Source organism: Calidris pugnax, unplaced genomic scaffold (assembly GCF_001431845.1).
Source record: "Calidris pugnax isolate Ruff unplaced genomic scaffold, ASM143184v1 scaffold63, whole genome shotgun sequence".
Classification (NCBI taxonomy): domain Eukaryota; kingdom Metazoa; phylum Chordata; class Aves; order Charadriiformes; family Scolopacidae; genus Calidris; species Calidris pugnax.
The window spans coordinates 2,110,196-2,131,353 of NW_015090852.1; the positions used below are offsets into that span (position 1 = coordinate 2,110,196).

A 21,158-nucleotide genomic window follows, 5' to 3' on the forward strand; every position below is an offset into this window, starting at 1 on the left:
CCTCTTCTCCAGGCTGAACAACCCCAGCTCCCTCAGCCTGTCCTTGTAGCAGAGGTGCTCCAACCCCCTGATCATCCTTGTGGCCCTCCTCTGGACCCTCTCCATCAGGTCCATGTCCTTCTTATATTGAGGGCTCCAGACCTTCCTATTCCATAGGAATAGGTCTGTGCAAGGAACCTTTGCCTGTGTCTTTTATATATATATATATATATATATGTATATATGTATATATGTATTTTATTTCCCAGCTTGCTTAAATCTCTCCATTACTGGTGTCACACAAATCTCCCACCGCACAGTACATGCTGTGTACCAGGGATGCTCGGAGCAGCTCTTTCCAGCAGAGTTGCTGCAAACCTGCTGGCGGTGGGGGCTGTGGGAGGGTGGCGGGGTTTAGTCCAAGAAACTTTTCCTCAGTAGCAAATAACTCGACTAAAAATAGCTCAGCCTCACCAGCTGGCTCCCGAAGCCACCGTGCTGTGCAGACCCAGCCGTTGCGTTTGGTGCAAGACAGAGGAGCTGGAGAACCTGGGGGGGGTTTCCAGAACTGGCCTGGGTGGTGCTTGCCCACCACGAGCAGCATCCTCGTGCTGCTGCAAGGGAAAGTGCACGTGGTGGGAGAGGAAAAGGCCACGAGGATGAATCAGATGCTTTTACAGCCTGCCTGTCTCTGCTTGGAGGGGCCCTGCACTGAATTTCACAGAATAGATTTCACAGAATCGTCATGGTTGGAAGGGACCTCTGAGATTGAGTCCAACCTCAAAAAAAACCCCACCAAAAAACCCACAAAAAAACCAAAAAAACCCAACAAAACAACACACACAACACTCCGCCACATCACACCCACCCACAAACCAATAATCTTGGGCACTAGAGCATGCCCTGAAGAGCCATGTCTCTTAAATAGCTCCAGGGATGGTGACTCCATGGGGTTTCTTCCTAGTGCTCTGAGATTTAGTGCTCTGCTTAGCTGTGCTGCATGAGCTTTTCTTCTCCCCTTGAGCAGGGACTGATAACTAGTGGCTCTGGGTAAGCATGGGTTAGTGGAGAGAGGCAGATGGCATTGGATTGTTCTGAAAACCAAGTGGCCTCCAGAACCTGGGAGAGGCAGGTTAATGAGCCAGAGAGGAGGCAGGGGATGCATTTGGAGCATCCCTATGCCCCCAGGAAGGATGGAGCAGGACTGAGATGTCCAAGCACATGAGTTCCCAGGGTGACTGGCCAAGCTGAGGGGGAAGACATGTTCCCTGTGGGTTGGTGAAGTGGAGGAATCCTGTCTGGCTTGGCTGCTTGTAGGCAGCATCCTATATATATACACCTCTGCTAGAGAGGTTTTCTCTTGTCCCTGTTGTGCCATCTCCTTGCTTGTTCAGCAGCCAGGAGGGACACTCACTCCCAAGGGGAAGCAACAGCATCAGAGCAGCTTCTTCCTCTCAGCAGTTGTTGAAATCACCCCCCAAATTCCAGGGGAGGCTGCTGGGATGATGGACCATGACTGGAGGAACAAGAAAGCTTTGCTGCTTGTTGCATACGACACAGCCAGGATTTGTCCATCCTGGGCTGAGGCCTTGTGTTGTCCCCAGGAAGGGGTGTCCAACCCTATGCTCCTGGGGCTCATGTCAGAACTGGAGCTTAGCACTGCTCTTCCAGACCCTTGTGCCACCTGGGGATGATCAGCCCTCGCCGCCCAGCGCAGCATTAAGCGTTTCTGCTTTAACTCTGGGGGTTTTGGTGAAGATTATTCAGATAATGCAAGCAAAGAGCTCACCCAGCGCCTTAAGTGCTGAGTGTAGTTATTATGGTAATACCTAGTTACTTGGCTAAACACTTGATTGCTGCCATTGTAACAAAAACACATACACAGAGAAAACCCCTAAAAGGAGTTTCCTCTCTGTAGGTCAGCGGTGCTGCTGGGAACCTCCTTCTCACTGCAGCTCTTTATTAGTTACTCAGCTGCTGGAAGGGAAAAATGAGGTATGGTGTGAGAATCCAGGGTCTCCTGCCTGCAGAGGTTGTGTTCCTTGGCCGTGGTGTGCAGTTTGGATTGAGATGATGGGATTCAGTCACCTGGCCCCTTGTAGTCATCCTGCAAGGATGGTGCAGACAACCTGTGCATATCTCTTCTTCCACACCTCTTGTCCATGGGTGCTGAGGTCTTGAAAGGCGGTTCTTGGTGGTTTGTGGGGTGGGATGTTGCCTTGGGTTGTGCCCAAGGACTGGCCAAGGGGCAAGAGATGCTGTTTGCGCTGTCCCCGTTTGACCATGGCAATCCCAGTGTGGGAGGGGATGGACGGATGCTGTGTGTGATCTCTCTAATGAGACCCCCGTTAGACAGGGTGAGCTCTGGCTGTGCATCGTCACAGCTGGGTGGCCCATGTCCTCAGATGTCCCCCAGGTTGTGCTGGAGGTATCACGCTGCTCCCAGCCACCGCGCAGGTGAAAGCACAAGTGCCAGCATTTCGCAGCTGAATATCCACACTCTAATTCAGTTTGACTGCTCCCAGGGCCCTGTGGCCATGGTTTTATCTAGATGATTTCTCTGTTGTGGGAGCAAACAGTAAATTTCCTGACTCTTATTACTTTTAGACTGAAATTTGGGAGATAAAAGCCTCTAGAAACTTAATTTTCTGGTATTGAAAGCCCGCTATGTGTCACAATAGCAGCTGTATCTCTACTCTCCTGTACGAAATGCAGCCAAACACACCATTGCTGTGCAGGGATGTCCTCTTCTCCTGCAGCAGCCGGGTGAGCTGGGGCCAGTGGACGCTGCTGGGAGCCACGTGTGGCTCTGTGCCACCATCTTGCCATGTCCCAGCCGTGCCACCAGGGATACGGGCAGCGAGCACCAGCTGGAGTCACCAGTGGGAGACCCCATATGGTACCATATGGCAGGGTTGGACAGGTGGATACACTGGTTTGTTTTGCTTCTTTTTTTTTTTAAATAATTATCATTAACAGAGCTGCAAAGCCATCTTCTGCCCAGGTGTGGACAGGGAGCTGTGCAGCAAACTTGGGTTTATTCCTGTGCAAAGTCTGATTGCAGCTGGAAGGGTTTGGAGGCACCAACAGCCTGCTCTTGTGGGAGGTGTCCCTGCCCAGGGCAGGAGGGTTGGACCTCGATGATCTTTAGGGTCCCTTCCAACTCTAACCACTCTATGATTCTATGAATATGCACCTGAGTTGTCTGTTATTTAGCAAACCCAGAGTGAAGGTAGGACTGCTGGCTGGCTGTGTGGTCCCAGCTTGGTCGTGGCCTGTTCCTGATGGATGCCGAGCTGTGGGTTTCCATGGACGAGATGAAGATAACTCTGTGTTTTCAAAGTCAGCCGCGTGTTGGCTTCCCACAGGTTTCCCTTTTGCAGGAGGCAGGGCTGGCATTTAAACAGCAAAACTGAATTACATGAACAAATGCGGTAGTTTTTCTCATTAATTCAGATTTCGTGTAAAAAAAAAAAAAAAATACAGTGGGTTTGTTTTCCTGTCTAAGGGGGGGACCAAAGGCTAGAAGACAGGCAGATACCCTGATGTCAGATGCTTCGTACGCGGCGTGTGGCATCCCGCAAGCACCCTCGTTAGCACGTAGCCTCATCAGCTTGCCTTAACAAAATGTTCTGGCATCCTCCCTTCTCTGCTTGTCACTTCTCTGGAGGGAACGTGGCTTGTTCTGCTGGCAGCGTGAGCCCTGTTTGCTTAGGCGGAGGCAGAGCTAATTATTTCTATTTATTTCCTCAAACTTTCTCGGTGTTTCATTTGAGGGCTCTGCTTGAGCTTTTTCCCTTGTTTCCAAGCCTGGGACTCACCAGTGTCCCTGGAGCAAGCCTGGTGGGAGATGCCTTGGGTAGGTGGCGGGAGAGCTGGTGTCCACGTGGACGCTGGACGCGCCCTCGGGATGTGTCCTCGTTTGCTCTTAGCTAATTGTCCCTGCGGCTCTGCTGCAGCCACGCTGTGGCTGAACCATGGAGTGCTCATGATTATATGCAAGAAAGCCTCCCATCCTCCCCAGGAAATGCTCAGGGAAGGAACAGGGCTGCAGAATGATTGTTTAAAAAAAAAACAAAACAAAAACCAAACAAACAAACGAAACACAAGAAACCAAACTGCAAAACAAAAGACAGCGTTCCTAAACTCCAAAGAAAATCCAGCGTGGCTGGATGAGGAGTTAAACTTTAGCAGGGGAGGGCTGGAAATGAGCAAAGCAGTATAAGAAGGGAAGGCATACGTTAGGAAAATGAGAAATTGTAAAGGTACCCGGGACTGGATTGAAAAACTAAGTAATTAGTGGCTTTAAAAAAATAAATCACATGGGTAAGCAAAGTAGTGAAGAATCCGTTTATAGCTTTCAGTGGGAGCAGCCAAAATTCTTATCAATGTGCTGATTAATTTGCTGAGGCTCTTAATGGCCATTGTCCTTTTTTTTTTTTTTCTGCAGAGCTTGCCAAGAGGTGAATATCCCTTGGGTCGGGCAGGTTTAAATTGGGGGCTGATTTTAGACACTGGGTATTTGCAGAGCAGCACTGTGGACCCAAAGGAGGTGGGATGCTTCCCTGGCTGTGTCGTGCATCCTTCTCCTGTGGCGCGTGGCTGTCAGGCTTATTTTGGCTAGCGTGAGGGCCCAAGTTCTGTTTTTTCACCTCAGTTACTCTTGATATTTTTTTTTTTTTCCTGCTTAATTTATTTTTGGTCTTGGTGTGGTGATTTCCCAGCCTTTCTCCCCAACCTCTGTGCTAGGCTGCTCTTGCCTCCCTGTTTGCTCTGGAGGAGGAGTTCAGGTGTCTCCAAACAATGCCCTGGGAAGGGATTGAGGTGACTGATGTCCTCAATTTGCTGTCTTATTGCCGTATATTGGGAGGTTTAAATCCTCCTTTCCCTTCCTGGGTTGTTTTCCCTCATGTCAGGGGTGTAGTTAGGAAGCGGGTGACAGCCCCAGCGTGAAGCACCTTCTCCCTTGTCCTTTTCTCTCATCCCCTATTTCATGGGCAAGCACCAGGGGGGAATTTCAGAGGCTGCTGGAGTGAAGCCCTTCCTGCTGCAGTAACGTGCTGGATGGAGCTTCTCCAACATGAGAATAAAGCGTTTCACCACGAGAAGGCTTCGGGAGTATTCTCAGACACAAGCACCCCCTGTCTATACAGCATCATCTTTTTGCTTAGCCAAGGAGCGTTGCTCGTTGTGGGGTTTCTGGCAGCATTCCTGCGCTTTTTCCCTCTGATGTGCAGCTCCCAAAGTTAAAGCTGTGCTGATATTTCCATATCCAGCCTCCTAAGCTGCTGCCTGTCCCTGCCGGGCTGCCTGGTCCTCATCCTGCACGCGTGGGGCTGGAGGGGGCACATGGATGCTCTGGCTAGGGATGCTCCAGCGCTGTGCCCACCTGGGAGGCAGCGTGGGAGGGCACTGATGACCATTTGCCACCACTTGTGCCACTTGCATGGCCCCTGCCTGCACGGGCAGCTGAGTGTGGGCATTGCTCAGCATTTTGATGAGTGCATGGCTGCCTGATGGGCTGGGTGGAGAGCGCCATGCTGGGGGTTACTGGGCTGTGCTCCCAGCTGAGCGGTGCCATCCCAGCCCCTTTTATTTCTCCAAAAGCAAAAAAAAACCCAAACCCATAGAGAAAAAAATACTAATTAAAAAATAGCAAAAGTAACGTAGGGGTGGTTTGATCTAGGTCTTTGCTCTGCCCTGGTGAGGCCCTGTCTGGAGCACTGTGTCCAGTTCTGGGCTCCCCAGTTCCAGAAGGACAGGGAACTGCTGGAGAGGGTACAGCAGAGGGCTACAAAGATGATTAGGGGAGCATCTCCCTTATGAGGAGAGGCTGAGGGACTGGGGTCTTTTTAGTCTAGAGAAGGCTGAGGGGGATCTGATCAATGCTTATAAATACTTAAAGGGGGGATGTCAAGAGGATGGGGATGGTCTTTTTTCAGTGGTGCCCAGTGACAGGACAAAAGGAAATTGGTACAAACTTGAATATAAGAAGTTCCATCTAAACATGAGGAGGAACTTCTCTACTTTGAGGGTGGCAGAGCCCTGGAATAGGCTGCCCAGAGAGGTGGTGGAGTCTCCTTCTCTGGAGACATTCAAAACCCACCTGGACAAGTTCCTATGCAACCTGCTCTGGGTGGACCTGCTTTGGCAGGGGGGTTGGACTAGATGATCTCCTGAGGTCCCTTCCAACACCATGTGATTCTCCCAAGTCTCCTCCCATCTATGAGACAGTGTGCAGGGCTCATCACATTGTGGTCCACCCGCGGGGAACTGTGCTGCTTCAGGAACCCCAGGGAGGGCTGGCTGCAGGTTCAAGAGGTGCTGGGGTGCTCAGCTCGGGGAGGAGAAAAGCAAGAAGACAGGAGGTGCTACACCTCCCCCTAGCCTTGGGATTCCAGTGTTGTGTGCCCTGTACCTGGTTTAAGAGGGTCTAACCCAACAAACCTGAGAGAAATGGGACTTCTTTTGGCGTGGGAGGAAGGGAGGGAGTTGAGGGGTAAATGGAGCAGAGCCCTGAGCCTCCCCTCTTTGTCTCGTGCCCCTCCAGAGTGATGAGCTACAACAGCACCAAAGATGTTGGGATTCGGCACGTGCTCCGTCAGCGCCCCGGTGCCGGGCAGGGGGGCTGAGCTGGATCCTGCTTCCCCCCGCTATGTCCTGGCCTTGCCCGAAGAGGAGACGTGGCGTAAACACCGGCTGGGCCTGATGCAAACCACCCAGTCCTGCAACCTGCTGGAGCCCGAGAGCCTGGCCGAGGCCCTGGTCTCCCGTGCCGCCAGCTTCGATGCCCTCTACGAGCCCCGCTCCCGGGATGCCGATGCCGGGATGGAGATGGGCAGCTCCTTTGACCTGGGGCTCGGCCAGTACGTTCCCGTGAGCCCCGATGTTATCAAGCGCCGGCGGGGAGGGCTGATCGAGCAGAGGGACATCATCAAGGCCCACGAGGCACACAAGATGCAGAGCACGCCCCAGGCACGAAGGAAGGAGTGGGAGTAAGTACCGGCGAGCCCCCAGCCCAGGTGGGCAACTGGGGGGAGCGGGATGGTTCCCAGTCCTCCACGGGGCTGGGGGTGGTGGGGCTGTGGGGTATCATGTTGGCATCGCCCCCATGGAGCAGCCAACACCAGCTGTGCTGGGGCTGGGGGTGGTGGTGGTGGTGGGGCTGTGGGGTATCATGTTGGCATCGCCCCCATGGAGCAGCCAACACCAGCTGTGCTGGATCTCCTGAGACTCCTGAGCTGGGCTGCTTTTCCTCATCATCTTTGTTTTCCAGGGAGGATTTTTAAAGGCAGGGAACAACTTGAGACAGAGGGAATGAGATGTTTGTGGTTTGTTTTTGTTTGTTGTTTTTTTTTCCCCCCCACTCTGCCAAACCTTTTCTGGGTTTTTTTCTTCTCCCTGTGCTCTTAAAGCTGATGGGATGTATCAGGGAACGACTTGAGACAGAAGGAATGAGATGTTTGTGTTTTGTGGTTTTTTTGGTTTGTTTTTTTTTTTCCCCTCACTCTGCTAAACTTCTTCTGGGTTTTTTCCTCTCCCTGTGCTCTTAAAGCTGATGGGATGTGTGGTCCAGCAGCTGGGACCTTGTGCAGCACCCGTCCTGCCCTGTGCTGGGGCTTGGTGCATCCCACAGGGTTCTGCAGGGCTTGGGCTCCTCTGAGCCAGCCTGACCATGATTGTCCTGCCCCATGGTTGGGCTTGGTGCATCCCACAGGGTCCTGCAGGGCTTGGGCTGCTCTGAGCCAGCCTGACCGTGGCGTTTTTCTGATGGGGTGAGTTTGCAGGAGTGTGTGAGAGAGATGGAGAGAGAGATCAGTGTGCTGAGTGCGGGAGGTGAGTGTGTCTGTCAGCCAAAATGTGCAGAGGTGCCTCTCTCAGCTCTGAGCTGCAGGGTGGCATCTGATGGGAACAGTGCAAAGGGGCCTCTGCGGATGGTGGGGTTCCTCGAATTGTGCGAGGCGATTAGTGGGATGGAAAGCCTGGTGAAAGCAAACTTGAAAGTCCTCGAGACGGTTTCCTTTGGCTGCAGCAGGACTTTTTGGATGCATTCGGGGTCATTACCTTCTGCTTTTACTGTGGTTTGAGCCCTGCTGCAAGGGGATTTGTATTTAATCCTAGGAAGTGGCCAAGTCTCTCTGAGTCAGAGAAAGCTGGAGGTGTTAATGAACCTGGGACAATGGAAGAGAATTGCTTGGCAGAGCCAGAACCCACTTAATTCACTTGTTATTTTCCTTTAATTAATTTCTTCCCATAGCTTGGCTTGGTGCTGTGAAAGTAACCCAGCTCCAGGTCCTGGAATATTCTCCCTCGCTCGGTATTTGCTGCGCAAACTGCATTTAAATTATAAGGTTTCCCCCTCTTGTGTCTACTCAGCAAAATTGCCTGGAATAAGCTGCTGCAGAACATCCTGGTCCAATATGGCTGGTCGGGAGCAGCTCCCTGCCTTGGGCACTTTATTTGGGGCATAATCAATGTATTATAAAACATTGGGTTAGTGAAGGAGCGCCTCTATTAATTAGAGATGTCTTGCTCTGGTGAGATCCAGGTCAGCTCTCTGCTTGTTTGAAGCAGGTAGGATTTCTTTGGGATGCTTGGCTGATAAAATTGCTTGTGATGATGCTCAGGCTGCCTCTTTGATTTTTTTTTGGAGGGCAGCCCACCAGCGAGGCAGGCTATCCCTGGCCCTTCAGCTCTCATCCCTCTGTGCCCGGGGAACCTCCTGGCCGGTGACTCAGGAAGTCCCGCGCAGGGAAATAAATTGACATATGGGCTCGGCAAGCCCTCGGTGCCTTGTTATCTTTCGCGACCCACCGGGGATGCCAGATGAATAAATCATTGGCCGGGCAGGAAGCAGAGGGATGGCCTCGTTAATTGTCAGCTGGCGGAGTGAGTGCCTAGAAAGGCTGCTCGCTAATTAACTGCCTGGATGACTACAGCTCTATTTCATGGTAGGGAGATGAATGCAGAGCCCTTCCCGCTTATACCATGTGGGATGTGCCCCTTTTGCTGCCCTCAGCTTCTCCATTTAGCAGTAACTCAAACACAAAGCCTAATATTCCTGTCTTTAATGCATTGGGACTCCGCAGGCAGCTGCCATCCCAACCTCTCCATGTTTAATTGAGCGTTTCCCCAGGCTGGTAGGGTCCAGTTTCTGCATTTGTTTGTTTTTAGCATTTCAGCCCACTTCAAAAAGGTTTTGTGGGTGCATGTGGGGGAAGTCATGTCTAAGGCAGGCATCCCTGAGATTTGGGATGGGCTGCCCTCCCATCGCCAGCCCAGGCTTATCGCTGTTGGGGTCTGGCTGTGGGGTTCTCTCCTTGCAGATGGCTACCAGGCTGCAGGCTTGGGCATGCTGCTGGAGGGGGAGATGCTGGTGCTTTGCAGAAGGCCCTGGTGCTGGGGGAATACCAGGCTCTGGCACGGATATTTTGCAGACCTTGTATCCTACTGAGGACCAGAGAATGTCCCTGCCTGTCTCCGTCAGGTCTCTTCCTGGGGAGTCAGTGATCCTGGCACAGCAAGCTGAGCCCATGCCTGATCCACGGATGGATCCATGCCTCTGCCAGAGTTAGGTGCCTTGATGACCCTTCAGCCTCTAAAAACTACATGCCAGAGGCTCCTGCTTTAACATCAGAGACATAAACCACTCATGCTTCCCCAAAAACTTTGCCAAAGCCCAGGTTAGTGTGCAGAGCAGGTAACGCTAGTGCTGTGGGTGCTCTCTGGGACTAGATGGGTAGCATATGGGGGAGAAGGCACAAATTGACGTCCTCAACTGTAATTTCTTTAGTAACACTGTGATTTGCCTGTGATTTAATTTTCAGAAGAGCCCATCTCGCAGGTGGGCATGGGTGGAATTGCCCCTAGGGGCTTTTGGCTGGGAGGTCTGGTGCTAACTCTCCTTGTGAGCACCACCAAGCAGGGAGCTCAGCTGTCAGTGGGGGTGGTGTTTTCCTGCCGTCCCAGCGTGGTGGTAGGCATTAGATGGAATACAAGGTTCCCAGAAAAAGGCTTTTCTGCTCAGCTTTGAGCCGTGGCAGCCCCAGGGGGATGGTTGGCTTGCCTGTGGGGTCAGGGCAGGCCCAGAATAACTGATTTTTAGGTTTTTTGCCTTGCTGCCAAAACCTGATGAGATAAGCCAGGGTGGTTCAGAGAGGTCTGCATTTCCTTCATAAAGCTTCTGGGGAGTTTTTGGTTAAACACTGTACTCTGAGTGCCATCTGGCTTGCACAAATTAACTCCAATATGTGTTTCTGATGTGGTGCTGCTGAGCATCCGCTGCCTTGGTCAGGGCTCCAGGAGCAACTTGGGAGCTGCTGGAGGTCTCCTCGGGCTCCTGTTTGCCAGCTGTGGCTGGTGGTGTGCAGTGGGGTGGCCACGAGGAGTGAATGTTGTGTGGGGGTCTTCTCTGCCCCACGAGAGACTTCTACGTCAACCCATACCAAGCCTCCATCTCTGTTGCCTTTTGCCAGTGGAAAAAAAACCCTAAGTGAAATATGCTTGACCCTTCATAAGATGAGATATGAATAGGAGGGGGGGAAATGCTTTTTTCCCTAATTATTAATGGGGAAACTGAGGCAGAGAGCAGAAAACACCATCTGCCATGTGCTGTTTGAGGGAGCGTGGGTTGTGGCTCTATGGGAGGCTTAACTTTATGGTGAAGGGTGTGTGTACCAGCCTACCCCGTTCTTGTGTAGGGAACTTCAGCCCAAGGCAGACGCTAAACCCTGTTTTCTGGTGTCCCAGCCTGATGCCCTGCTTCTCACTGTTGGGAATGGAGATATCTGCTCCACTTCAGCAAGGCTTGGCCTGACGTGTGGAGTGGTCATGGTTGAATCACCGGTGTCTTTGCCACATACATGTGCCAGCATCATTTGGAGTATGTCTGGCTGAGAGAGAGCTCAAAAGAAAAGCTCCTTGTCAAAATAAGCAAACGGGGAGCTTCCTGTGGCTTCTCCAAGCTGATCAGCCATTTCCTCAGCTGATGGTAAGGAAAGGCAGAGCCACCCAGGGAACATTGCAGAAAAGCCTCAAGCTGACTTTGCAGCAGACAGGACCCAAACCTGCCTTGCATGGCTTAAAACCATGTGCGCGTGGATATTTGTTGAGTTCAGCTTGTGCAATTTGGGGAATGCAAGCTGTGCCCTTGGTTTGGAATGATACCTACAGCAAGGACGCATGGAAAAGCCCAATTCCCAAATGTTGGACGAGGAGCAGAGGAGACTGGAGGAAAGCAGCTGGGTCTTGGTACAGTTTGGAGGTGATGGTGTGGAGATGTGATGCTGCCGTTCAGCATTGGAGTACTGGGGTGATGGATGGCAAGTTTAAAAAGCCATCTCCTGTCTTGTAGCATCTTAGAGTTAATGGCTTTGATGCTAGGAGCTTACTAGGTCTCCCTTGCAAGGTATGATCTGCAGTGAGATTCCTGTAGCCCATCTGGAAGCCTGTGGTCCATGGGGTGGCAGGACATTCTGGCTGCTTGCTCAGCTCCGTACCTGCGAGGCAGAGCGTGGGGAGCCTTCTGGGCTGGAGCGTAACGTTACTGCAGCTCTGCCTTCGCCTGGTTTTATTGGAAGAAGTAAGAGAACAGAAGAAACTGTGAAAATGCACAGGGTGTTGCTAACAGATCTTAGTGACTCTTTACGACTTGGCAGTCTGTCTGGCTATGTGCACACTCTGCATCCCAGATTACAAATGAAGCTGACTTTTTTTTTCTTAATTTTAAATCCTTTCTTGATGCCGAACGAGACAAAGGGCCCCCTTGGCGTGTGCTGGGCTGCCAGCTCCATCGCTGCTTCCCAGCATATTCCCCAGCGCGTCGCACCATCTGGGTTTAATTCATTCCAGTGATGGAGAGGGCAGGAGCACGCATGGGGTGGCATTGATGCTCGCTTCTCCATGCTGGCAAAAGCTGCCTGGGAAGTGCCTCCAGGCTGGGGCTGCTTTGGCACCAGTGCCCATCACCCTGGCCCTCCTTGGATCTTCAGGGAAGGGATCTAACCCCCGGGGTGGCTCTGAGTTGCCATCACCGATGTTGGTAGCTCTGCGGCAGGGTTTTGTGAGAAGTGTTGGATGTGGTGGGTGTTGCTGCTGTGCTGTGAGCCAGCAGCCCCGCTCCTGCTCTGCTCAGCACCTCCTGCCCACCTGAGTGAGCTCTGTGGTGCGTGGGGGGGGCTGCTCAGTGCTGTCCTGCCACAGCGTGGGGCTGGGGGCAAGGGGCTGGAGAGGGGTGCTGGCTCTTGGCTGGGGGGGGATCTGCAAAACAGCAGTGCTTTGCTCCCTTGTAGGTGCTGCTGGGAAGGAGAGATGATGGCTTGGCATCCCTTCCTGCTCTTGGCTCTGGTACCAGCGTCTGTCACACCTCTTCATGCCTCACTCCCTTGACCCTGCCCTGGGATGTAGGTGGCTTTCCTTCTCTAGCACCACTGCAGTGTTGTTGCTGTCAGAGGCAGCTTTAGCCGTGTCCTTCTCCACCATGGGCTCCTTGTTCAGGTGTCTGCTGCTGTGAGCTGGGGAGCTGGGCAGGCAGCTGGCAGGAGCTGCGGGGGCTCTGTGGGCGAAAGCCCTTGAGATGTCAGTGACAGGCAAAGGCCAGGCTGCTGCACCTTGGAGCATCCTTCCTGGAGATCATAGAATCGTAGAGTTGTCCATGCCGGAAGGGACCTCCAAAGGTCATCTAGTCCGACCTCCCCGCAGTCAGCAGGGACACCCCCAACTAGACCAGGTTGCCCAGGGCCTCGTCGAGCCTCACCTTGAATATCTCCAGGGAAGGGGCCTCAACCACCTCCCTGGGCAACCTGTTCCAGTGCTCCACCACCCTCACAGTAAAGAATACAGATACATGCATGTCTCCTCTGCAAGTCCTCTGCAACTCAGGGCAAAGCAATTAACCTCTCCAAGAGCCTAATGAGTGTCTGTAACTTAAGATGACTCTCCCTGCTTTGTGTTTTGCCTTGCAAGAGGTGGTGGAAAGGGCCATGTATGTGCTAAACCTGCAGGCAATGAAAATAAGGTTTTTCTTGTGGTAAATTGGCCTTGTGCAGCAGAGGAACATCTCTCCACCCAGGACCTCCCTGCACTCTCCTCCCTTTCCGTTAGTGCAGACCAAGGTTCAGATGCACGGGGAGGAGATTTTCTGACTCCGGAGGAACTCAAGTGCTGCTGAATGTCCTAGCAACAGCATGGAAATAGCAGCATCTTTCCCTGAACTGCCGCAAAGTCTGGGTTTCTGGCACACCCTGGAGGAAGAAGAATTCCCTTTCTGAGTTAATTCTGTTGACTTTGCAAAGAGCTGCTGGGAAGGTGGGCAGTTACAGCCGTTCCCTGCCTTCCTGCACAGCTGAAGCCACTCTTCCAGGGAGCTGGGCTCGTCAGGAGATGGTTGCTGAACAAGGACAAGGTGGCTCCTGGTGAATGCCTCCACTTGGGAGTAGCTGCCCACTTGCATTTTGTCACTGCATCCTGGAATGTCTCATTCCTGCTTCCCTTGCTGGAGTCTCATCTGCAGCTGCAGGTATCAGAAAGCTTTGTTAGTACATCTCAGGGCCGTGTTGAAGCCATGCACTGTGCTGGGGTTGGTTGTACTTCCCAGGAACCAACCTTTGGAGAGAGCTTCCTCCTTGGCCTGGGGCTGGCCAGGGCTCAGGAGCAAAGAATTACAGGGAGGTGGAGAGGTGGGGAGGGACCTCTGGATGTCACCTAGTCCATTGCCCTGCTCAAGCAGGGTCACCTAGAGCAGGCTGTCCAGGACCATGTCCAGGCAGGTTTTGAGTATCTCCAAGGATGGAGACTCCACCACCTCTCTGGGCAACTTGTCCCAAATACTCAGTCCCTCTCGCAGTCAAAAAGTTTATTCCTGTGTATAAATGGAGTTTCTTTTATTGCAGCTTGTGCCTGTTTGCATCTTGTCCTGCCTGTGGGTGCCACAGAGAAGAGCCTGGCTCTGTCTTTACTACCATTGTCAGGTATTTGTACGTGTTGATGAGACCTCCCCTCAGCCTGTTCCAGCCAGGCTGAGCAGCCCCACCTCTCCCAGCCTCTCTTTGTAAGGCTTTGAAAGGCTCCACTCCTTTAGTCACCTTTGCTGGAGCTGTTCCAGTAAGTCCTTGTGTCTCCTGTCCTGGGGAGCCCAGCAGTGGGCACAGCACTTTGGAGGTGTCTCACTGGGGCTGAGCAGAGGGGAAGGGTCATCTCCTCAACCTGATGGTAATGCTTTGCTTAATGCAGCCCAGGAGGCTGCTGGATTTCTTTGCTGCAAGAGTCTATGGTCCACTTGGTATCCACCAGGTCCCTCAGGGCTATCTCTGCCAAACTGCTTCCCAACCAGCACGTACCAGGTTGTTCCTCTCCAAGACTTGGCATTTTCCTTGGCTGAACTTCATGCCGTTCCTCTGCCTGTTTCTTCAGGCTGTCAAAGTCCCTCTGGATGGCAGCACAACCCTCTGCTTTATCAGTCCTGGTTTTATATCATCTCTGCCTACTGAGCTCTGCAAGCGTGATTCACTGCAGCACGCCTGCCGTGAAACTTTTGGTATTTCATACCCTCATCCTCTCCCTCCCTTGGAATAACACAACCTGTTCCCCTCTCCCAGGCAGATCCCACCTCTCCGTGTGTGATTCTGATGGGAAGCTGTCTGCTGGCCAGGAGATGTTTATGAGAGAGGTGCCTTCCAGCCTCTCAAGCATATACAGTTCATGTTATTTTCTATTCACAGTTTCTAAGATATAGTTCAACCCCCTCCCACCCATGTATATTTAAGAGATGGCAGGGTAATAAGATAATTTAGGGTGAAGGGGACCTCAGGAGGTATGTAGCCCCATAAGACGATAACTTTTAATTTAACTCTGTTTTACTTTTTAAAACATAGATGATTTTTTGTTGTGCACTCCCCAAAACAACATTTTCTTCGTTTCAAACGTAGACCCATCAGATGATAACTTTTAATTTAACTCTATGTTTTACATTTTAAAACATAGATGATTTCTTGTTGCGCGCTCCCCAAAACAACATTTTCTTCGTTTCAAACCATATAGTTTTCAAACTTCGGAAAGATTTGTGAAAGTTTGGTGAAAACCCAGCTGTGAGGATTAGTGCACAACCTGTCACCGGAGACTTATTGCAGACTTGTCTGTGCCATGGAAATGGCACTTCCACCTAAGAGTGAGTGAACAAATGCCATCGATGGTGAAGTCTCTAGCCTGTCTATGTGTGGGACATGGTCTCAGTTCAGCTGCCTCTGAAGGGTTACAGCCTTTTCTTCTGCACTTGCCAGTTGGTCCTCTCTGGTTCAAAAGGCGTTTGCTGCTTTTGTGTCTGACAAACACTAATCCCTGGCCTGAACCGCTTGCGCTACGTGTGAGCTAAAAAATCAATGCGGAAATTTAGAAAGGTCTCTGAAGTTGTACTAAAGCAGCTTTCAGATGTGACTCTTGGTTTTCCCAAGGTGGCCATCAAGACATTTTTCTTAGAAATGCAGAGAGGAGAGATGTGTTCCTTGTCTCCGCTTGCCTTTTGCGTGCTCAATGGGAAAGTCCACTCTGATCCTCCAGCTCAGGGGTGCAGGGTTATGGGTGTGTGGGTCACCCAAAACACATTAACGTTTCTGTTGCTTGGAAGGTTTTGGGCTGGTGCTATGCACACCAGCAAGGCTCTCGCTCTTTCTCTGTCAGAAACGTGCTGGCACTCACCCCCAGCCATGAGGGACCACGGAAGGAGATCAGCATGGCATCGTCCTTCCCAAAACATGCCCAGAAGAGCTGGTCTTGTGGCTCATCTTTCAGGGATGATGCTAACCAGTTGTGGGCAGGTTGCCTGGTATGAAGGAGCTTTCCTGTGAGCTTGGAGCACACCACTGTGGTGGGTGATGCTGTAACGAAGCACACATAGTCTTAGTGAGCTCTGACAGAAACCACGAGTCCATTTTTTGTCATCAGAGGAGTTTCACGGGGGTCATGTTTTTTCCCCGCTGCACCTCATGAGATAGCAAAACAGCAGCCAACGTGCTGTAACTGCCCTTCCCGTGCGTTTACGTGAGTGGAAATAGGCTTAAAAATTCTTCAATGAACTTTTTTTTCCCCATTGAGGAATCGTGCTGAGCCGTGCTTTCCCTGGGGATGGGCGAGCCTGTTTGCCTTTGCAGAGGCTGTCGAGCTGATGACTGACTGCCTGTCGCTGCGGCAAAGGGGGGGGGACGGTTTTTTCACACCTCCCAGCACCGAGTAGCTTTCGGAGAGAGGTTTTTGCTCTTTGGCCTTTTCTCTTTCACAGGTTTGGAAGATGGAAGCGGCGTCTCCTTTCCTGGCTGCTTGCCAGGGATGGGGCTTCTCTGGCTGTCTTGAGCATCAGCTGCTCACTGTAAGTTCAGACTCGCTGGAAAAATTTTTCAGCAGCTCCATCTTCTCCTGGCTCTTGTCCTGACAATGTAATTTTTTTGAAGGCACCCTATTTGCTAGCAGGTTTCTTCTGAGAGAGCTGAGCCTGCGAGTTTGGCTTTGTGAGACCGGGGAGTGGAGATGGTGGGTTTCTGGTCCAAGTTTCTTCTGATTGCCGGGGACATTTGCAGCCCCAAGGCAAGAGGCTCCTCCGTCATCCTGCTTGCTGGTACCATGGTTGCAGTGTTTGTCTTAAGCCTTGCAGGGTAGGCAGAGGATCAGAGAAAGCACAGGATGGTCCTCGGGCATGGACCTGCCTTCTGTGGGGGTGAAGAGAAGATCTAAGGAGGAGAAAATCTCCTGCTGGCTTTGGCAGAAGCTAACACTGCTGCGCCAGAGGGGTCATGAGGATGCTGATGGAGAAAAGTGAGGGATTTCTTCTGCTTCAGGTAGTGTAGAGGTTGAAAAAATGCTTTTAAAAAATCCATCTCCAACCCTTTGGCAGGCTAGAAATAAGCTTTCTCCTGTTGACTGTCTAAGGCTGGCCCTAGGGGTGTCTCTTTCTGAGCTCAGCCTCCTTCTTCCCACGCACACATAAAGCTTGGCAGCGTGGTGTTTGGCTGTGGCAGGATCTGCCCCCTCAAGCCACCTCTTGGTGGCAAGAAGGGCAATATCCCCCCGGTCTGTGCCCCTTTCCCTCCCTTCCTGTCCTTGATCTCCTCTTATCCATGCCACCCAGTCCCAATCCTTTCAGCACGGTCATTGTCAAATATCCAGTCTCCCTAATTTATATACTAAATAATATATATATTATAAATATATATATAAAATATATATTATATATATATTATTATAAATAATCCTCTTGAGTCAGCTCCTCTGGAAGTGCATTGCCCCAAACTGGACCCATTTGAGATGGAGGAGGAGGGAGAGGTTGTATCTCACCTGCTGGCAGCTCAGTTAGGGCAGGGCTGGGATGCTCAGCAGCTTGGCCGAGGAGAGAGGTTGTGCAGAGGGATTTGGGGGTTGGAAGCAGGGATGGAAATTCACTTTAATCTGATGGAGAAGCAGAGGCAGACAGATAGCTGTTCTCCAGGAGGTGGGATTTCTGCGCGCCTGCCCGGAGCAGCCAGGATGCGGCTGCGATCGCTAATTAGAGCCCGACTCGCAAGGCTAAATAAAGCAGCAGGGCACTCCAGGCAATTTATTAATGGGTGATTATTTCAGGCCTCTTCAGCTGAGCCATGAAGCCTCCCAGCCTAAGGCAGTTAGCCTAAGGAGCACCACGGTTGGTGGAAACGTTCAGCATGGGGTATTTTGGTAGGAAATAGGACAGAGGAGAGCGGCAGGCCAGGGGATGCTTCCCTCCTGCATGGCATCCCTGTGGCCAGCACTGGGGCAGAGTGATGCTGTCCCTTGGCTGAGATGGTTTGGGGAGGACAGAGTCGGAGCTGCCAGCAATCCCCTTGTGCTTGTTTTGGGGTATACTCAGCTGCAAAGGTGGCTTTTGGCTTTGGTTTGGGCTTTTTTGGAGAGTATGAAGACCTGAGCGGGCCATGAGCTTTATGGTGGCAGAGTGAGACTCAAGCACCAAAACCAACTCATGGGTTTTGCAGAGCTGGATACATATCCCTGCAGCATCCCCATAAATGCACAGGACTGGAGGTTTCTTGGCTGTCCTTTAAACCTCTCCCAGCTCTTTCAGCCTGCCATCATTTGGTTGCTGGATCCCCCTTTGATTCAAGATGCTGCATCCTTCTATTTTATCGGTAGCTCTGATATAAGAGATGCTCCAGTCCCGTAGCGACGCAGTGTGGGGGAACACCCAACTTCAAGGCTCCCTGGTGCATTTGGGTGCTTTTGGTGGCTTCAAGAAGTATGTGAGGAGTTTAGCTTGGGGTGCTTGTGATCCCAGTACACTGTGGGCAGTGGTGAGCCCTGGCACTGGCCTCTTGGCATGTCTGGCTTGCACTGAAGAGCACTTGGGGAGAGCATGAGAAACAGATTATACACAGCACCTGATCCCTGTTCTGACATCCCACTAGGCTTGTGGAGACACCTTTTAGCCTGTCTCTCCTTTGCTTGCACAGATGGATGTCACAACAGATCAGCCACCAGGGAGCATCCACATGTGTGCAGTGATGGAAGGAGGAAAAGGAATGGAGGAGGCTCACGGGTTTTCTTCCAGGCTCTGCCCAGGGCTCCCTGAAAAAAAATGTGGCTAATGCATGTGATCAACTCCAGCATCTCACTCCTAGAGAACCTGGGGACTGGCGGGCCCTGTCGGAGCGTGGTGGGACATTGTGGGTTTGGGAACCTGGAGTGGGACCTGTTGGGAGCTACACTCATGTCTGTGTGGCATTTTGCTTGGCAGCTGAGAACTGGCTGGCATTTTAAAATATGAAGCCAAAGATGCTCTGAGCTGGATTCTCTCAGGCAAACACTTGCAGAGGGGTTAGGAAAAGGGAACTCTGGGGTGGGAACGCAAGGTGTGTCTTGTGTCATCTTGTGTCTTGGGAAGGGGCTGCAGGGGTGAAGGCTGGGTGAGAGCTGCTATGGCACTGTTCCTTCTGCACCTCCATCACCTGTGCTCCTTCTTGTGAGAGCTTGTTGAGGGGGTGATATGGTGACCCAAATCCTCATTCCCAGAGGGTTATTCCTCCATCCCAGGAAAGAGAGCTTTATAAGATTGCTATCCCATTGATTTTTTTTAAAGATGCCAGGACTGGATGTTGGACTCATGGGTCTTTGTACTTAAAACCAGCAACGTTTATGAGTATGGGTATGTTTTATGACTGTGTACAGCAAATTATACTTTCAGCTTAAAGCAGTTTAAAGTTTTTTGTGCCTCTGCTGCTATGTGACACACTATGGTGTGCTTGCTTCAACTGAGTGACCGGGAGGAGTTTGATGGAGTAATGGCAGTTGCTTAAATGTGGATGGATAGTTTATAGCTCAGTCTGAAATTCGCTGGCTTTCTCTAGTCTTCCAGCTGTCAGATTTCTTGGTGAATAATTTATGGTGCTGACCCTGAGGTGTGGCTGAGGCTGTTGGACCTGGTCTGGGGTTCTGTTGGCAGGAGAGAAGCCAACAGAGCTGTCTTGGCCCATACCACAGCTGCTAACATCTGTGCAGATGAACATCGGGCAGAAAGTGGTGTGGTACCCTCCTCTGGAGGTGCCGTCCTGGAGCTGCTTGGGCCTTCTCCACCCGCATCCCAGTTGTGTCCATGGGTGAGGTGCACCAGCCCTGGAGATTCTGTCTCCCTGCTGCAGAGGTGCTTGGCGAATGGGGAAAACATCTCTTCCTAATCCAGCAGGTAATGAATTTGTTCCTTGAAAAAAAAAACACTTCCATTCCTGCATGGTTATAAACATGTTTCTGAGTCACAGCTACCCAGTCCCGATTTGAAATTTGGCCAGAGCACCGTAGACGATTCTTATTTGATCCTAGGCTTGTGGGGTGTTTTTTTTTCCCTCTAAGCATAACTAAAGGCTTATTTAAAAAAAGAAAATCAAATCAGGATGTCAGAAGCCACTTTCTGAGATGAGCACAACCCGTCAGAGCTCCTGGGAATATCAGTCACCAAAGGAGAGCTTGTCCCCACTTTCCAGCCCCTGCCTTGGCTGCATGAGGGATCTCTCCCTTGATGCTGTCCCCTAGATGAGGAGCAGCCTTCGGCTCCCTGAGGAACCCGGGGTTCGGCAGAAGATGCTTTTAATAATATTGCCTGTCCCCAGCAATACATAAGTGGGAGATTTTTTGGGTTGCCCGAGGTGAGCCGGAGGCTGCTCCAGTGCCAGGAGGTGGGGAAGGGGGGGGACTCTGTGCATCTGCTTCAAAGCACCTCAGACAAAGTGGGGGGGCTCTGCTTGCCTACCACAAGAGGGACATTGAGGTGCTGGAGCGGGTCCAGAGAAGGTCAACGAAGCTGGTGAAGGGTCTGGAGCACAAGTCTTATGAGGAGAGGCTGAGGGAGCTGGGGGTGTTCAGCCTGGGGAAGAGGAGACTGAGGGGAGACCTTATTGCTCTGTACAAGTACCTGAAAGGAAGCTGTAGAGAGGCAGGGGTCGGTCTCTTCTTCCAAGCTACAGACGATAGGACAAGGGGTAATGGCTTCAAGTTGCGCCAGGGGAAGTTCAGGTTGGATATTAGGAAACATTTCTTTACTGAAAGGGTTGTCAGGCATTGGAATGGGCTGCCCAGGGAGGTAGTGGAGTCACCATCCCTGGAGGTATTTAAGAAACGTGTAGACGTGGCTCTTCAGGGCATGCTCTAGTGCCCAAGATTATTGGTTTGTGGTGGGATGTTGTGTGGATGGGTGATGGTTTTGGTTTGGTTGTTGTTGTTGTTGTGTGTTTAGGGGGTGGGTGGTGGTTTGTGGTTTGGTTGGTTGGTTGGTTTTGTTTGTGGTTTTGTTTTGTTTTGTTTTTTTGTGGTTGGACTCGATGATCTCTGAGGTCCCTTCCAACCACTACGATTCCACACAGGTCTGTGTGTGTGGAGTATTGTGTGCAGGTCTGGAGCCCTCAATATAAGAAGGACATGGACCTGATGGAGAGGGTCCAGAGGAGGGCCACAAGGATGATCAGGGGGATGGAGCACCTCTGCTACGAGGACAGGCTGAGGGAGCTGGGGTTGTTCAGCCTGGAGAAGAGGAGGCTCCGGGGAGACCTAATAGCAGCCTTCCAGTACCTGAAGGGAGCCTACAGGAAGGCTGGGGAGAGCCTGTTTAGAAAGGCCTGCAGTGACAGGACGAGGGGAAATGGCTTCAAGCTGGAGGGGAACAGATTTAGACTGGAGAT

At 51.6% G+C, this 21,158-nt stretch overlaps 1 protein-coding gene across 2 annotated transcripts in view; it reads left to right on the forward strand.

The window, feature by feature from the left end:
* CACNA1E (calcium channel, voltage-dependent, R type, alpha 1E subunit) overlaps positions 1-21,158 on the forward strand; it is a 189,671-nt gene that overhangs the window by 32,842 nt on the left and 135,671 nt on the right. For both annotated transcript variants that reach the window (XM_014943403.1, XM_014943404.1), the window contains exon 2: positions 6,530-6,974. In XM_014943403.1, coding sequence (XP_014798889.1) covers positions 6,556-6,974 — 419 coding nt within the window. In that variant the 5' untranslated portion in view covers positions 6,530-6,555. The remainder of the gene's footprint in view (positions 1-6,529; positions 6,975-21,158) is intronic.